Here is a 17,120-nt window from a genome sequence, read left to right as displayed (position 1 = left end):
AAACATAGATTAGATACAATCGAAAAAGACTCCTACGATGGGATTACTATAGGCATCGAAGACCCAGAAACCTCTTACGTCTGTAAAGATAAATCTTTTTCCAGCATACTTGTTAGGGCTAAGATCCTTTTCCCTAATAAACAATCCCTCATATTAGATGCTCTCGTAGACTCTGGCTGCACAAAATGTATTATTCACCGGAGACTAGTTCCCCCTCAGTTTCTTAAGAAAACAACTAAGCAAGTATGTAGCCAACAGGTATATGGTACTTATAACCCTTACACCACCTATTTCGATGAAGGCAAGATCCAATTTTTTACTAATTGCTCTACCTTTTCTGGATCTTATTCTTTACCCTTAACATGGGTTAGAGACCTCAAACTTAAAGTAGACTTTATTTTAGGTCTTAATTTCATCTTACATAATAATGGCTTCCTTACTATTTCCCGAGACTATTTACAATTTCACAAGAACTCTAGTACTATTCCTGTCCAAACCACTTATTCACCAACTCTCACCTCTACAGCAGAGCGTGGTGGTCCCCTAGATACAGAAACTGACAAAGCAAAAGAAACTAGTTGTCAATGTAAAATTTTAGGAAGCTGCAAACAAGTTAACAATCCTACAATTTTAGCCTTAGAACAACAATTAGATAATAATATTGTTAAATTAGATAATAAGCTCTTCTGTTATGAAGAAATAGATGAAGACTTAACAGAAGTTCCAATACAACACTCCCAGACTTTTCCTGAAGCAGTAGCACATACAGGCTTAGTCCAAGTCTCAGTCCAACCAGAACCTTATATCCAACCATTACCAAGTCCACAGGATTATCCAGAAGAAATAATGGGAGAAAATGAAGACTTTGATGATTGGATAGAACGGATGATAGACCTAGATTACACCTTTTTAGATACAGAAAATTTTTATTTAGAAATAATTAATGTCCATCATAAAGATAAACAACACTTGCAACAGATCATAGACAAATTAGATCAATTAGAATATTTCAGAGAAAATCCCTTAAAACATTGGGAAACTAATCATATACAGTGCAGGCTAGAATTATTAAATCCTAATTACATAGTAAAAACAGCCAACATAGAAGCTACAAATTTAGACAAAGAAGACTTTAAACTTCATATCACAGAATTATTAAACCTAGGAATTATTAGAAAATCCATAAGTCCCCATAGATCAACAACCTTTATAGTTAGAAAACATAGTGAACAAAAAAGAGGAAAGTCTAGAATGGTTATTAATTACAAAAGACTAAATGATAATACAGTCACAGATAGTTATAACATACCAGATAAATCTCAATTAATTAATAGGATTCAAGATAAAAAAATATTTAGTAAATTTGATTGTAAATCAGAATTTTGGTAGGTAAAAATGCATCTAGATAGCATAGAATGGACCACATTCACATGTCCAGTAGGACATTTCGAATGGTTAGTAATGCCTTTTGGATTAAAAAATGCACCAGCTATTTTCCAGAGAAAAATGGATAATATATTCAAGAAATATGATACATTTGTGCTAGTATATATAGATGACATCTTAGTGTTTAGCAAAACTATTGAAGAACATATAGGTCATTTACAATTAGTATTAGCCACCTTTATGCAAGAAGGAATCATTATTAGCAAAATAAAAATTGAATTATTCAAAGAATATATAAAATTCTTAGGAGTAAATATAGGACAAGGACATATAGAATTACAAGATCATATTTCTAAGAAAATATTAGAAATGCCAGATGACTTATCGGATACAAAACAATTACACAGGTTTTTAGGATTGGTCAATTATGCTAGACCTTTTATTAAAGACATAGGAAAAATTATTGGCCCTTTGTATGGAAAAACATCTCCAACAGGCCAAAAATTCTTTAACCAAGAAGATAAAAATCTGGTTAAAAAGGTTAAAGAGAAAATCCAGACATTATCCAAATTTCAAATACCTTTAGATTTAGATTATCTAATCATAGAGACAGATGGTAGTAATCTTGGATGGGGCGGAGTCCTTATTGCCAAACCCAACAAATATAGTGAAAAAGAAGAAGAAAAAATTTGTGGCTACGCTAGTGGAAAATTTAAAGAAAAAAGCAACATGAGTAGCATAGATTCTGAGATTTTAGCAGTAATTTATTCCTTAGAATCTTTTAGATTGTTTATTATTAACAAACAAGAATTTACCCTAAGAACAGACTACGAAGCTATAGTAAAATATTTCCAAAGAAGCAAAGAAAATAAGATAAGTAGGAGAAGATGGTTAAACCTTGTCGATATTATTACAGGTAATGGGTACAAGATTGAATTTGAACAGATTAAAGGTAAAAATAATAGCCTTGCAGATACTCTTAGTAGAAGATTTTTTGACACACATATTATGACTAATTGAACAGATGGATTTTCTAGACCACGGCTCTTCCAGATCATCTTCCTCCAGATTCAATAATTATGGACAAGAATTTCTCAGCTTTGGTAATCAGAAATTAGTAGTTTTTCCAAAATCTAATATTACTTTTAAGACTTTACCAAGTATTTCAATTACAAAAGAAGAACAATGTTTATTAGATAACTTATGGCTTTCTTACCAGAGAATTCCCAAAGACCAGAAATATTTTTTAGCTATCATTAACGAACTTTCAGAATATTTTTCACAGAAAAAGAAAAGTTTTAATTTTTATGTTGTTTTCCAAGGTCACACTTCAGGAGTTTGTCATTCCTGGATAGAAGTTGTTGAAAGTATCCAGAATTTTAAAAGACCCATTTACAAAGGCTTTAATAACCTTCAAGAAGCACTAGAGGCAGCCAAATTAATTATTGGCACCAATTACTACATAGCCCCTTCCTTAAGACATATGAGAGAAGACCAAGTATCCTACGGTGTTGCCAAGGATACAAAAAGAATTATATTTTGTGACCATTGTGATACCCTGGCCAAGACTATTCAAAGACTCAATGAGAAGAGAAGATTACTAGAAGAGAAAAATGACTTCCAGAAATAATATATCAAGACTTTAGAAGAAGAGAATAGAAGACTTAAGGCAAAGACAACAGGTACTATTTGTACCTAGATCCCTACTAGTGCAGGGTTTTCACTAGCTAGTCCGGCTCAAATGGCAGCCGGTAAAGACACATCAAGTCCGTTGATGGCTAGACATTTGCCAAAAATGTCATAAGACAAGAAGCAAGAAAAGACTGAAGAAAAACAGTATACAGACTCAGCGGACATCAAGAAGATGATGCAAGACTATTTTCAAGAATATCTTAAAGAACAAGGGTATGAAAAGAATAATTCAGACACTTCTAGTAAAATTGGCTCCACTGGAACCGGTACCCAGACTCTCCAATGCTATTCTCAAGATGAAGACGAAGATTTTGATTATGACTCAGAGGCCATCCATAATTTGACTACACTTGATGGCAAATAAGACACTTCATTACAAAAGAGACTGGATAGAAAAGACTAAAAGACATAGTACTTTAGAAAAGAGACTGGATAGAAAAGACTAAAAAGACAAAAAAAAAAAATCAGAGAATATTTAAAGTCTCTCTCTCTCTCTCTCTCTCTCAAAGAAAAAAAGAAAAAATCTTATCCACAACTAGTGGACAGTTGGCCTGTATGTCGACAAAAGAATGTCACTATCACTCTATTTGGAAAATCTTTTTATATTTCTAACATCACAAGGGATTTGGCCACTAGTCGCCATAATTATGGAAGACAGTTGGTGCAAAGCAACTAGCCCTCCAATAGTACCAAAGACAGTTGGATATATAATGATGGCAAGGTCCACTCAGAGAACCTGCCGCCTCAATAATAGAGGCATCAACCGCCTCAATTATGGAGGCATCGTGTTACATTTTTATTGGTGGACTTGTAAAAAATTTGAATGCACCTTTGTAAGCTCCATCTATATAAGGAGGATTGTTTTACTAGAGAAGGCATCACCTGGAAAATAATCTTCTCTGTCTCCCAGGTTGCTTAGCAATGTGTTTGTGTTTTACAGTTTAAATTGTAAGTTTGATTTCCTTCTTTTCTTGTTGTTTTTAAAGTTGAATTTCCTTCGCTTTTCGTGTATGATATCAGAGTCATGATTGGCTAAATAAGAATGTTTCTATATGACTCTATGATGTTCTAGGTTTCTTATATCATAATTAGTAATGTGTTTATTCAAGCTTGTTGCTTAAACATCGTTTCTTCTGCTCACCATCTTCCTGAGAAAGTATGGGACGTCACCCAAGTCGAGTTGAGTTAGGCCGTGTTGCCAGAAAGGCTTTGAAAGCCGTGCATACTCTTAAATCATTGATAGACATGTACTGTATAATGAACAGTAGAATAGAGGTTTAATTTGCTATGCTTTGATTAACACACTTCCTCTTATTTTATAATTTTCATAAAACATCAATAGTCATATAGAACATTCATTTCAATTTAGTTCCAATGGCTTCTAGTAGTAGAAGATCTGTGAAGAATTCACAATTAGTTGAATATCGAATTCAAAAAAAAATTAATACACAGAAAGCGAAGAAAATTCAACTTTAAAAACAACAAGAAAAGAAGGAAAACAAACTTACAATTTAAACTGCAAAAAACAAGCACACTGCTAAGCAACCTTGGAGACAGAGAAAATTATTTTCCAAATGATACCTTCTACAATAAAACAACGCTCCTTATATAGATGGAGCTTGCAAAGGTGGATAAAACTTTTTTACAAGTCCACCAATAAAAATGTAACATGATGCCTCCATTATTGAGGTTGTAGGTTCTCTAAGTGGACCTTGCCATTATTATATATCTAGCTGTCTTTGGTACTGCCGGAGGGCCAATTGCTTTGAACCAGCTGTCTTCCATTATTATGGCGGCAAGCGGCCAAATCTCATGTGTTGTTGGAAATATAAAAATATTTTCCAAATAGAGTGATAGTAACATTCTTTTGTCGACATACATGTCAAATGCCTCTCTATAAAAGCCAACACGGGTTCCCATACCCCCGCATTTCAAAATGATTAAGATGAAGTTCGGGAGGTAGTAGGTACTATGGATCCCCTGACTCCCAATCGGGTTGCCAAACTGGGTCTCGCCGGTGTTGCCGGTAGGTCATGATGTGCCTCGAGATGGCCGTCTCCTGTCCCACTGCCGGTGGGGAATCCGCTCCCAGGTCGTCGCTCTGCTGCATCTGGTCCGTCCTCTAGGCACCTTTGGAAGGCAGGGAGTGTGACAACTACCACGCTTCCCCGGTCCTTCTCATCGCGCCTCTTCATGTTCTGATGCTACTGCACCACCCGTGAAGCAAGTGCCGCTTGCTGTGGTATGCGGGGTTGCAGCCGCTCGAAAGCAATGTGCCGCACACGTTTCCTCCTTAGTCGCGCACACACATGTTGCTCTAGTTTGCTGCACCGTGTGCGTCTGTGCCCTTGCCAGCAGCTGCTGCGCCCTTTTCATTTGCACCTGGTTGCCGCACAAGTTGGAAGGGTTGCTGCGTGCGCCAAGACTGCACTTGCTGGTGCTAGTTGCACCATGTGCGCCAAGCTCATGCTAGTCTCTTCCTCGTAAGAGTTAGGTGCGTCCACCATCCTGCCCAGTGCGTCTGTAGCACCATTGGCCTTCCCTGCTTTATACATCATCTGAAAGTCAAACTCAGCCAAGAAATCTTGCCATCGAGCCTGCTTTGGATTGAGCTTTTTCTGCGTAAGAAAGTAGCTAGATACGACGTTGTCAGTTTTTACAGTAAATTTGGAGCCTAAAAGATAGTGCCTCCAAAGACGTAAACAATGTACTACAGTCGTCATCTCTCTCTCTTGTACAATACAGCGTTGCTCAGTTTCATTCAGCTTCCTACTCTCATAAGCGATTGGGTGTCTGTCTTGTTCTAGTACACCTCCAATGGCAAAGTTCGAGGCATCTGTATTTACCTCAAACGGCTTGCTGAAATCAGCAAGGTGCAACACTGGTTCAGCCACCATGGTGTCCTTTAGCCGTTGGAATGCTCTTTGGCATGAGTCCGTCCATCGTCACTTTTGGTCTTTCTTGAAAAGGTCAGTCAAGGGGGCTGCTATAGCTGAGAAGCCCTTGATAAACCTCCTGTAATAATTTGCAAGACCAAGGAAACTCCTAAGCTCACGCACCTTGGAAGGGATCGACCAGTCATGCACAACCTCCACCTTCTTGTTGTCCATCCATATCCGTCCTCCCCCTATCCAATGTCCAAGAAAGGATACCTCTTGCAACCCATAGGAGCACTTCTCTTCCTTGACATACAGCTGATTATTTCTCAACGTTTCAAACACCTTTCAAAGGTGTTTCTTGTGCTCGTCTATACTCTTGTTGTACACCACGATGTCATCCAAATAAACAACGACAAACTTGTCCAAGTATTCGGAAAAATGGGAGAGTGAGTTTTGGATCTGAAAAAAAATTGAACATCCAAAATGGAAATGCACAAATGCTAAGAGAGATAATTCCAAAAAGTGGGTTGTTTGGCTCTGGTAAATATCCAACCACTTGAGAATTTGATTTTTTCTACTCGTTGAAAATTTTGGATCATTAGGTCACTTGCATCCTCAACATGTTTCTGGCATGCATGTCCACAACATTTGAAGCATGTTAGGATCAGTTAGAAGTCCCTTTTCCTATAAAATTCCACCAAGCTTATTATTAGGGGTTGTACTAGTGGAATTTCCCAAACATGGATAACAAAACATTGGAGTTCATTTTTAGTGCGTTCACTTACATTTATTATAGTTTTCAAAAAAAATTTCACACATGAACTCTTAAATTTTCATTTTGTTATGCCTCATATCTTTTTTGTTTACGAGAAAAATGGGAGAGTGAGTTTTGGATCTGAAAAAAAATTTGAACATCCAAAATGGAAATGCACAAATGCTGAGAGAGATAATCCCAAAATGTATATGTGATTTTTAAGGATAGGCAAAAAGTGGGTTGTTTGGCTTTGGTAAATATCCAACCACTTGAGAATTTGATTTTTTCTACTCCTTGAAATTTTTGGATCATTAGGTCACTTGCATCCTCAACATGTTTCTGGCATGCATGTCCACCACATTTAAAGCATGTTTGGATCAGTTGGAAGTCCTTTCCTATAAAATTCCACCAAGCTTATTATTAAGGGTTGTATTTGTCGAATTTCCCAAACATGGATAACAAAACCTTGGAGTTCATTTTTAGTGTGTTCTCTTACATTTATTATAATTTTCAATTTTTTTTGCATAAAATTTTCATTTTGTTATGTCTCATATATTTTTTGTTTACGAGAAAAATAGGAGAGTGAGTTTTGGATCTGAAAAAAAATTTGAACATCCAAAATGAAAATGCACAAATGCTGAGAAAGATAATTCCAAAAAGTATCTGTGATTTTTAAGGATAGGCAAAAAGTGGGTTGTTTAGCTCTGGTAAATATCCAACCACTTGAGAATTTGAGTTTTTCTACTCGAAATTTTTGGATCATTAGGTCATTTGCATCCGCAACATGTTTCTGGCATGCATGTCCACCACATTTAAAACATGTTAGGATCAGTTAGAAGTCCCTTTCCTATAAATCTTGCCACCGAGCCTACTTTGGATTGAGCTTTTTCTGCGTAAGAAAGTAGCTAGATACGACATTGTCAGTTTTTACAGTAAATTTGGAGCCTAAAAGATAGTGCCTCCAAAGACGTAAACGATGTACTATAGTCGTCATCTCTCTCTCTTGTACAATACAGCGTTGCTCAGTTTCATTCAGCTTCCTACTCTCATACGCGATTGGGTGTCTGTCTTGTTCTAGTACACCTCCAATGGCATAGTTCGAGGCATCTATATTTACCTCAAATGGCTTGCTGAAATCAGCAAGGTGCAACACTGGTTCAGCCACCATGGTGTCCTTTAGCCGTTGGAAAGCTCTTTGGCATGAGTCCGTCCATCGTCACTTTTGGTCTTTCTTGAAAAGGTTAGTCAAAGGGGCTGCTATAGCTGAGAAGCCCTTGATAAACCTCCTGTAATAATTTGCAAGACCAAGGAAACTCTTAAGCTCATGCACCTTGGAAGGGATCGATCAGTCACGCACAACCTTCACCTTCTTGCTGTCCATCCATATCCACCATCCCCCTATCCAATGTCCAAGAAAGGACACCTCTTGCAACCCATAGGAGCACTTCTCCTCCTTGACATACAATTGATTATTTCTCAACGTTTTGAACACCTTTCGAAGGTGTTTCTTGTGCTCGTCCATACTCTTGTTGTACACCACGATGTCATCCAAATAAACAATGACAAACTTGTCCAAGTATTCGGAAAATACCTCGCTCTTGAGAGTGCAAAATATTGCAGGTGCATTGGTTAGGCCAAAGGGCATAACCATGAATTCGTAAGCCCCATATCTGGTTACACAAGTAGTCTTCCCCTCGTCTCCTTCAGCAATCCGGACTTGGTAATAACCACTTCGCAAATCCAATTTGGAGAAAACTTGCGCCTCTTTCAACTGATCAAAGAGATCTGCAATAAGAGGAATAGGGTACTTATTCTTTATAGTTACCTAGTTGAGCGCCCTACAATCGATGCAGAGTCTCATACTTCCATCCTTCTTAGTCTGAAACAGTATAGGGGCCCCATAAGGTGCTTCGCTTGGCCTTATGAACCCAGCGTCCAGCAGCTCACTGAGTTGTCTTCGCAGTTCGTCCAACTCTATGGGTGCCATTCGGTATGGTGCTTGTGCTGGCTTTCTTGCTCCGGGTTCAAGCTCTATGCGATGGTCCATCCCTCTCCTAGGTGGTAACCGCGCTGGAAGTTGTTCAGGCATGACATCTCTATTCATGCAGTACGGCTTCTATCTCTTTAGGGGTAGGCATGACCTCTACCTGCTCTATAGCACAAATAGAAGTAATGTAAGTAGAGCGACCCTGCTTAAGACCTTTCTTAAGCTGGAGGGCTGATAGCATTAAGTCCTTTTTTGTTACATCTTTGTTGTCAAGTTCAGAAATAGTACAAGGACTTTACTCGTCCATAATCCCCACTACCCCAACATACGACATTGTAAATGCCTTACAAACCGTGAAAAACTCCATTCCCAAAATCACATTGAAATCATCCATGACAATAATAGTAAAATTCAGAAATCCAACCCACTTGCCTATCTCCACCGGGACGTTCTTGGTAATGCCTTGGACTTCACGAGCAGCAGAATTTACAGCTTTCATTTTGCTCCCATCTTTCTCTCCTCGTATATTTAGGCGCCTAGCCTCCTCCGACGAAAGGAAGTTGTGGGTGGTGCCAGTGTCCACCACTGCTCTAACAGTACGTCCAGCAAGTGTTAGAGAGATAAAAAGAAGTTCTCTTAAGGGTCTTACCGAAAGTGGAGCAACCTTCTCCTCCTTTGAACGGACAATAGCATGGAGAAGTGTTAAGGAGCCCAACCTAGGCTCAATCCCTCCATTGTTCACCTTAGTTTGAGCAGCATTGAGGAACCTCTTTCTAAGACAATCCCTCGCATATGAAATAATGGACCTTCTTTTTCTGTTTGTCCCCTCGTTTCTTCTCTTCCGGCCTAGTCTTGGCTTCCTTTGCCCATGACTTCTTCTCCCCTTTCTCCTTCTTAAAATTTGTTTTACCATTGTTATTTTCCTTAGACACTTTGTTAGCCGAATAATTCTTTCTCTTATATTCGGTTAACTTTTCAGTAGTAGATAAAGGTGAAGCTAACATCTTTACTTTCCGTGGGCTGTGTAAGAATTGAGAAGAAGTCCAAGCCCATTGTTCAAGCTCGCAGTAGGAATTGAAATAAGCCCAGCAATTATCGCAGCGAGGAACAAGGTTACCATTGGACCCGGAAACAGGGGGGTTACCAAGCTCGTCAACTGGAGAAAATGGGGTAACGGTGACTCCCCAAGGAAGGCCGGAGGCTTCCAGTGCATTGGGATCGGTCGGGAAATGAGATACTGTCGGCCTAACTGCCATCGACGAGAAGACAACAGCAGAGTTGCAAAGTCGCGAGATCGATAAAAACCCAAATAATGAGGAAGCAAAAAAAACACAAACTTCTTTCCCTGCTTGGCTCTATTCGTCTAAACCAGCGATCTAGTAAACGCTGTTTGAGCTGGTTCGGCCAAAGAAAAAGTGGGTTAATTCAGAGGGGAAAGCATGGGTCTAGTTTTGAGAACCCGAACCCCAACTCGAAAACCCGAACGGTTTAGAAATCAAACATTATCCATTATCTCATTCCCAAGTCAACCTAGTAATTCTCCAATTAAAATATTTTTTAAATATAAAAATAATTAAAGAATACAATGCATAAAATTATTATACAATGTCAAAATATAAATAATAAAAAATAAAAATAGATAAGTTTTATTTATATGTTATTTTAATTTTTAAAAAATATCAATAAGGTATTTCCATCAAGTTTAGGCCAAATTTGGGAAAACCCAAGCCTATCTCTAACTTAGGGTTCTTTCCCTCCATCCCTTCTCCTCCCAACAGAGTGAATTTAAGTTTTTTTTTTTTCGCCCACTCCTAACTTTGATTATGTGTTGGACCTCGAGTCCCAAACTTGACATGAACTTAGGGTTATTTCCTTCTATTTCTCCACCCAATGGAGTGAATTTAAGTTTTTTTTTTTTTCGCACACTCCTAGTTTTGATTATGTGTTTGACCTGAGTCTTTGATGAGGGCAATGCAACCTTAGGTTTGTGGAGGTCATGAGAAACATGATTGAAAAATAACAAGGTATACCCTAGCTAGCACATATTTTACTTATGTTATGGAGATTACATGTAACGAGTCATAAAAAATTTAAGGGTGTGTATATGCCGATAGAACATTATAAGAAAAATATATAGAGGAATTTTTTTTTTTTGAATTTTTTTCTAATATTTGCACTATTTAATGAATAGAAAAAGTTTTCTTTTTTATCTTCTTGTCTTTAAAAAAAAATAAGTATGTTTCTTATTGCTTAATCTGATATCATGGGAAAAGTAAGCCAAAAAGATTTATGTTGATTGCTCATTTTCTATATTTAATTTCTTATTTTGTTCCAATTGTAAACACTACAGCTACGTAATTATTATTTTATTTTATTTTCAATGGCGTCACAAATGCAAGAAAATTTGTCAATAAAAACATCATCCAATGAGAAAATTAGTAAAAGAAAAAATAATTTTCTCACCGTTTTATTTTCCTAAGTCGACACAAATGATCCTTAAGCGTTGATGTTAATGTCTTATGCAATTATCAAAATTAACTAAATCATCTCTTACAACAGCTGAATTGCCATCAATTATGCATTAAATTGGAAATTGAAGTGAAGAAAAGTATTGGTGTTGTTAGATACATACCCTTTATTACACACTCTAGTGGTCTATGGTATGAGTTGGAGTGAGAAAATAGAAGATCGTAAAAGTCAAATTTTATATAAAAGTTATAAAACCTAGTTCATATGGATTAAACCATGGAATTTAACAATAATTCAAGTCCATCCACAAAAAAAAAATGTATTATTGATCCATTCAGTGTTTTTCATGGGTTACCCTAGATTTGAGAAATGGTATATAGATGTTATGACCCTCAAAGTAGAACTTGGTATGTTTCGACATATGTTTCCTTCTTTTAAGATAATCCTTAACTATCGGCCCAACATGTTCAAAGATCATTCTCATGAAGAAGTACTTATTGTCCTACCAATGAATGCATTGGAAGATAGGCAGAGTTGATAATTGTGATACTCCTCTTCAAGGCTCCCTGTAATCATTTCTTCCGAAGGAGAGTCCTCTTCCTTATTTCCTAATTTGCATTTGCTTCTTGTTATTAGGAAGGGAGTTAGACAATGAACGAACGAGTTGCTTCTAAAAAGGGAAGAAATACTTTTCGGTTTCAGTATTCTCGATTCTAATTAGTTCTCTGTCGCTCACTGTAAGGGACACAGAAGAGGGACCTATTTCTTTCTTCACTTGAAAGTGATTACAGGGGTGGACGACTCGTTCGTCGCCCCTTCTGACCACCGCCTCTGGAAAGAGCAGAAACTAAAAGACGAAGAAGCAGAATACCAATGCGATATCAAAGGCTGCTCCATGGGTTTTGACACAAAGCATGATTTGGTACTACAAGAACATTTATTTATCTATCTATCTATCTATCAAGCCATAATTGATGCTTTGTTTTACCCTTAATAGAGAAGAACTGATCATCATTAAGCACATATCCAAAGAGGGTTTTGTTCTTTTAAAATAGAAGAAAATAAATATTTATTTGATAAATACCAACATAATACTAAAAAAAATCATATATATGGTTGTCATTGTAGAAAACTGACTTTTAACATGGACTCATATATGTAGGTGTGAACCTAGCATCCTATTTAAAGATCATTTCTTAAATGAAATCCTCAAGGTATACACATCCAAGGTGGTCTTCTTCAAAACCAACATTATTTCTAACAAGTGACTGACAATCGACAGCTTGCACCCACCAATGGAGGGTTTATACCATGAAGAGGCTCGCTCATGTTAGAGCAAATTGACAACCTCATCATTGCCACATTATTCAATCCACTACATAGGACAAACTCCTACATAACTCAGCAGCATTATGTCTTTGCAAGTGCAAGCATGTGGTAGCATTGACCAACCAACTCTAGGCCACCTCTTGGGTGGTACATCCAAAACTGGCACCCTCAAAATAGCAAATAATCGAGCCACACAGGTTCTCGACATTGCATCTACAAGGTCAGGTAATATAAGAAAAAAAGTTCAAATATAAACGTACAACAAATCAATATGCTTGGACAAGATGCAGAACACCAATCAGTAAAATGCAGCTCAACTAATTTGTGGCAAAAAACACAAAAACCAAGGCACAACAAGAATTTTTTTTCAATGACAACAAGAAAAAAAGAAAGAATTTATTAAGAAATACATGGAACAGCCTGACTATTTGATAGGAGAAAAATGAAAGCAAATGTAAAAAAGGATTATCAAGAATGGATATGATAATATTAATTAACATATTCTTGATATAGAATCTTATATGATATAGATCGCGATATAAGATATCACCAAGCACTACGTCAGTACAACAACTCCAAATGACTGGCAACCACAACAGAAGTTCTGAAATTTAAATTTTTTCATCCAATAGCATCACCACCAAAGTTCTTGATAAGTTACTTTAAATAGACCATGTCAGACATTTGGTATTCCACACTACAAAAGAGAGCAGCCTACTTCCAACTACATGATTCTTTAAATTTTTGGTAATAGAAAAATTAATTGAAATTGCACCTATCATGATGGAGATGTCCACTGGTAAGCATGATTATGTTTAGCCTATGTGACAATCAGTATAATCACAGTACCAAGATGAAGTAAGATTATACATGAAATTGGATGAAATCATGGATGACCAATGTGTAATTAGGGGTGGCATTGAGCCGAGTCGAGCCCGAACCTACCTATGTTCGAGTCGAACTTGATTTAAATATTTCGAGCCGAGCCTCGTCTCGAGCCTAAAATTGTTATCGAGCTCGACCCCAAAAATTTTAACCGAGCTCGAGCCGAGCTTCGAGCCGAACTCGAGCCTCACATACATTTAAAAATTTTCAAAAAATATATATCAAATAAATTATATATAAAATTATACATACATTTTATATAAAATTGGACATGACCTCTACAAAAAATTAAGCATAACCTATATATATAATACATGTATAAGATTGAGGCATAACCTCTTCTTAAAATTGAGAATAATTTATGTATATAATACCTGTATAAAATTCGGCATGACCTCTACTTAAAATTCGGCATAATCAATATACATAATACCTGTATAAACACTCCATAAATACTCCATAAACACTCCATAAAATTATCTATACATTCCATAAACACTCCATAAAATAGTCTAAACACTTTATACACTGCATAATATTATAAATAAACTTCATACAATAATCAAACACAACAAAATTAAATGAAATATCGCTATCAATTTACAATCACCCAAATAAAAACTATAAATCCATTATAAAATTACAAACTATAATTGTTTCTCTTAATGCTAGAAAATAATATACATCCTTGCATGAGCAAAATCTCCACCTACGACAAAAACAAAAAAATAAAATTAGTTATTATCAGATAAAAAAATACTCTTCTATTACTAGTTACTTAATGTCGTTAAAAATATTAAAATTACCATGATGAGAGAAACATGAAAAATCATGTAGCTGGTAGCATTATCTCTACACTCTTCTTCTCAGGCTGTAATCATAAAACAAAATGTTAATAAATAAAACTAAAAAATATACTAAAAAATATCATAATAAAGAATTGATCAAAGAAATTCACCTTTTGATTTTTCTTTACACTCTGAAGAACCCGAATCCAATCACTGCCACAAATCAAGCATTTGGTGAGAAATAAAGCTTACTGTATCATTTCTGAAGTCACACTCCTCCAACATGGGATACTTTAATGCATTTGGTAAGCACCTTTGCTTGACACTTTCAACCTGTAAATGTTTAAGTTGGGTCAAAAAAATTATAACCACTAATCACTTAAATATACATCATCAGTCATAGACCACCCTACTTGAGTAGGATCTATTTCAAAAGAATGGGTTTCTTTCTCTTCAGCTATTGCTGCCACATCAGCACAAGTGAACAACTCCTGATGACCACCACCATCCATTTCACTCAAAGCTTTGCTAACTGTAAATACATCACTTCCTTGTGAACCCTAAACAGTAGATCAAGAGTTTGCATCACCATCAGACTTTTGTCAGAGTTCTCATGATCTATCATAGAAATTTAACCATTTATCTGAAGGTTTAGCCATAGTGACAAATAATCTCTCCATGCTGCAGTGTGATAGTGGCTTTGGAGATGATTTCATAATTTCAATTCAAATGAGTTTTGATTCACTATGCAGGCAAAAAATGATTAAATTATTTAACAGCACAGTTTTTTTTTTTCAAAAGAGATGTTCAAACTCCACTTCCCTTCTATGAAAAAGAAAAAGAGCAGAAGTTATTTTCTTCCACTGTAACAAGCAAACAACTTCATGATTTAAATGGTAAATGCAACCATTTTGAATAATAGTAAAATATGTAAAGAATAGGCATATAGATGAATCCATAGAAACTCCTATGTAAATTTTCTGTCACTCGCCAAAAAGATAAGATAAAAGACAAAATATAAAAAGGCACAACTCAAAATAACACCTCAGAAAAATAAAGTGGACATGCATGAAGAAAATAACAGCAAAATAAATTACCTCATTGGAATAAATTCTCGCTTTAGATATAACCTCGTCCTTCAGCAAAGTCTTCAGCACCTGCAAGTATCATGTAAAGCAATAAGTTCCAAATTCCCCTCATCACCATAAGAATAATAATAATGATAATAACAACATCAATAATAATAATAAACCACTTGTGATAGAATACGAGACCAAATTCGCACCACTGGGAAAGGGGACTACACAAAGTACCGGTTCTTCTTTAGTACAAGTTTTACTTTCCCATAATTAGAAGTTGAAGCATAAATGAAATCAATCATTTCTTTAGGGAGCTTAGTATTTGATAGCTTGTTCAAAACAGTAATTATTGTTTCAGTCTCGAACCCAACAGAAACAACAGCATATAAGGAATGAGGCGTCAAGTTATACTCATGCATAGACTCTGGCCTGCACAACATTTTTCCAACAAAATGAAAATGAGCAACCACACAGAGTTTTAAGTAGAAGAAAATAGAAGGACATCTTAAATACCGGCAAACGGGCTCAGCAATTGCAATGAGGAAATCATAGGCTTGCTTATACAACGGTGAGAATGTCTCAAGAAAGATCCGGCCATCAGCGCAAGCCCATAAAGGGCGGTTTGCATGATCAGGCTTTAATTCGAGTTTAGAAAAATCCCTCTTCGTCAGTTCGCTTTCATCTTCATAATCCATATTCCGTACCCATAAACACAATTCAAGCACCTAAAGTGAACTAAAAACAAAAAGCTAAAACAAAACGAAAAAACGAGCAAAAGTAATACCTTCACGACGATCCTCACCAAAATCTTCGGCATAATCAACATCATCATCAACAATAGCAATTCGATAATCCTCCTGCCAAGAAAAAACAATCAAGGGAAGAACAGGAGAGCAACCAAATACATAACGAGAGTTGGGGTTTTCAAAATTATAAAACCTTAGTGGAAGTCCTGAGCTTCTTACTAGGCCGACCTTTTTCCCTTGCAAATGAAGAGACATGAAGACATTTCAGCTCGCAGAGAATTGAACCATAGGATTGAATAATTAGGAGAAAGAAAGAAAGTAGTACCATGTCCAGCCATATTTTATGAGTCCCACAGTTCGATGTAGTAACCGTCAAAATGAACGAGTTGCTTCTAAAAAGGGAAGAAATACTTTTCGGTTTCAGTATTCTCGATTCTAATTAGTTCTCTGTCGCTCACTCTAAGGGACACAGATGAGGGACCTATTTCTTTCTTCACTCGAAAGCGATTATAGGGGTGGACGACTCGTTCGTCGCCCCTTCTGACTACCGCCTCTGGAAAGAGCAGAAACTAAAAGACGAGGAAGCAGAATACCAATGCTCTATGGGTTTTGACACAAAGCATGATTTGGTACTGCAAGAACATTTATCTAGCTAACTCATTTATGCAAGATACTCCGCCACCCGCTGAGTCACTTCATCCAAGAAGGATACAAAGCCTACCACACTTGTTAAACCATTACCATCAACATCCTGCTCTTCTATGAGATAGTTTTCGAACACAGTGGCATCGTCCTGTCCCCCTTGAATAAATGTGAGCTTTGGAGTGATACTTCTGTCTTGTTTCGGTTTGTTAATTGTTGTTCGCAAGAGGCCTGCACCAAATAACATTAGTATTAGTAGGTGAAGCAAAACAATCTATAAAATTTTGGTCCAGTGAAATTCCTGACCTTTTTCATCTCCTTGGATCCATTCAGAGAGAAACAGAAAGCTGATTGCCTCACATTTGACTGCTAGAATGGAGACAATCAAGGAGTAGATACCACCATAGAACAGGTGGTAAAAGCACAATTTTGATCTCAGAGCAATCCTAGCCTAGCTGGTGGATGCAGTGTTACCCATTGAGGC

The 17,120-nt window shown here is 36.6% G+C and overlaps 2 protein-coding genes across 2 annotated transcripts in view; both read right to left on the bottom strand.

Annotated features, from left to right (window-relative positions):
• Nucleotides 1–13,869: 13,869 nt before the first annotated feature.
• Nucleotides 13,870–16,387, bottom strand: LOC137938935 (uncharacterized). The gene is made up of 7 exons (XM_068784053.1): nucleotides 16,320–16,387; nucleotides 16,188–16,230; nucleotides 16,033–16,105; nucleotides 15,267–15,326; nucleotides 14,340–14,502; nucleotides 14,188–14,252; nucleotides 13,870–14,090 (listed from the first exon to the last, which is right to left on the bottom strand). The coding sequence occupies exons 1-5, from the start codon at nucleotides 16,330–16,332 to the stop codon at nucleotides 14,380–14,382; spliced, it is 312 nt and encodes a 103-aa protein (XP_068640154.1). The 5' UTR covers nucleotides 16,333–16,387; the 3' UTR covers nucleotides 13,870–14,090; nucleotides 14,188–14,252; nucleotides 14,340–14,379.
• A 424-nt stretch (nucleotides 16,388–16,811) lies between these two features.
• The window catches only part of LOC137938934 (protein transport protein SEC23 D-like), a 62,549-nt gene continuing 62,240 nt past the window's right edge, over nucleotides 16,812–17,120 (bottom strand). The window contains exon 5 of the mRNA XM_068784052.1: nucleotides 16,812–16,867. Within this exon, the coding sequence (XP_068640153.1) occupies nucleotides 16,846–16,867 (22 nt within the window). The 3' untranslated portion in view covers nucleotides 16,812–16,845. The remainder of the gene's footprint in view (nucleotides 16,868–17,120) is intronic.

The sequence above is a fragment of the Aristolochia californica genome, unplaced genomic scaffold (assembly GCF_029961685.1).
Source record: "Aristolochia californica isolate CCGP_79_NKW_82.1479 unplaced genomic scaffold, dmAriCali1.0.hap1 SCAF_8, whole genome shotgun sequence".
Classification (NCBI taxonomy): domain Eukaryota; kingdom Viridiplantae; phylum Streptophyta; class Magnoliopsida; order Piperales; family Aristolochiaceae; genus Aristolochia; species Aristolochia californica.
The sequence above is the reverse complement of the archived record's forward strand: the minus strand, read 5'-3'. Positions and strand labels throughout refer to the sequence as shown.

What these genes read in the sequence shown, in the direction of transcription:
- LOC137938935 (XM_068784053.1), bottom strand. An exon ending in AGCTCAGGACTTCCACTAAG is followed by an intron (nt 16,106 to 16,187) that starts GTTTTATAATTT and finishes TTTTCTTGGCAG; the next exon opens with GAGGATTATCGAATTGCTAT. An exon ending in CGAGAATTTATTCCAATGAG is followed by an intron (nt 14,503 to 15,266) that starts GTAATTTATTTT and finishes AAACATTTACAG; the next exon opens with GTTGAAAGTGTCAAGCAAAG.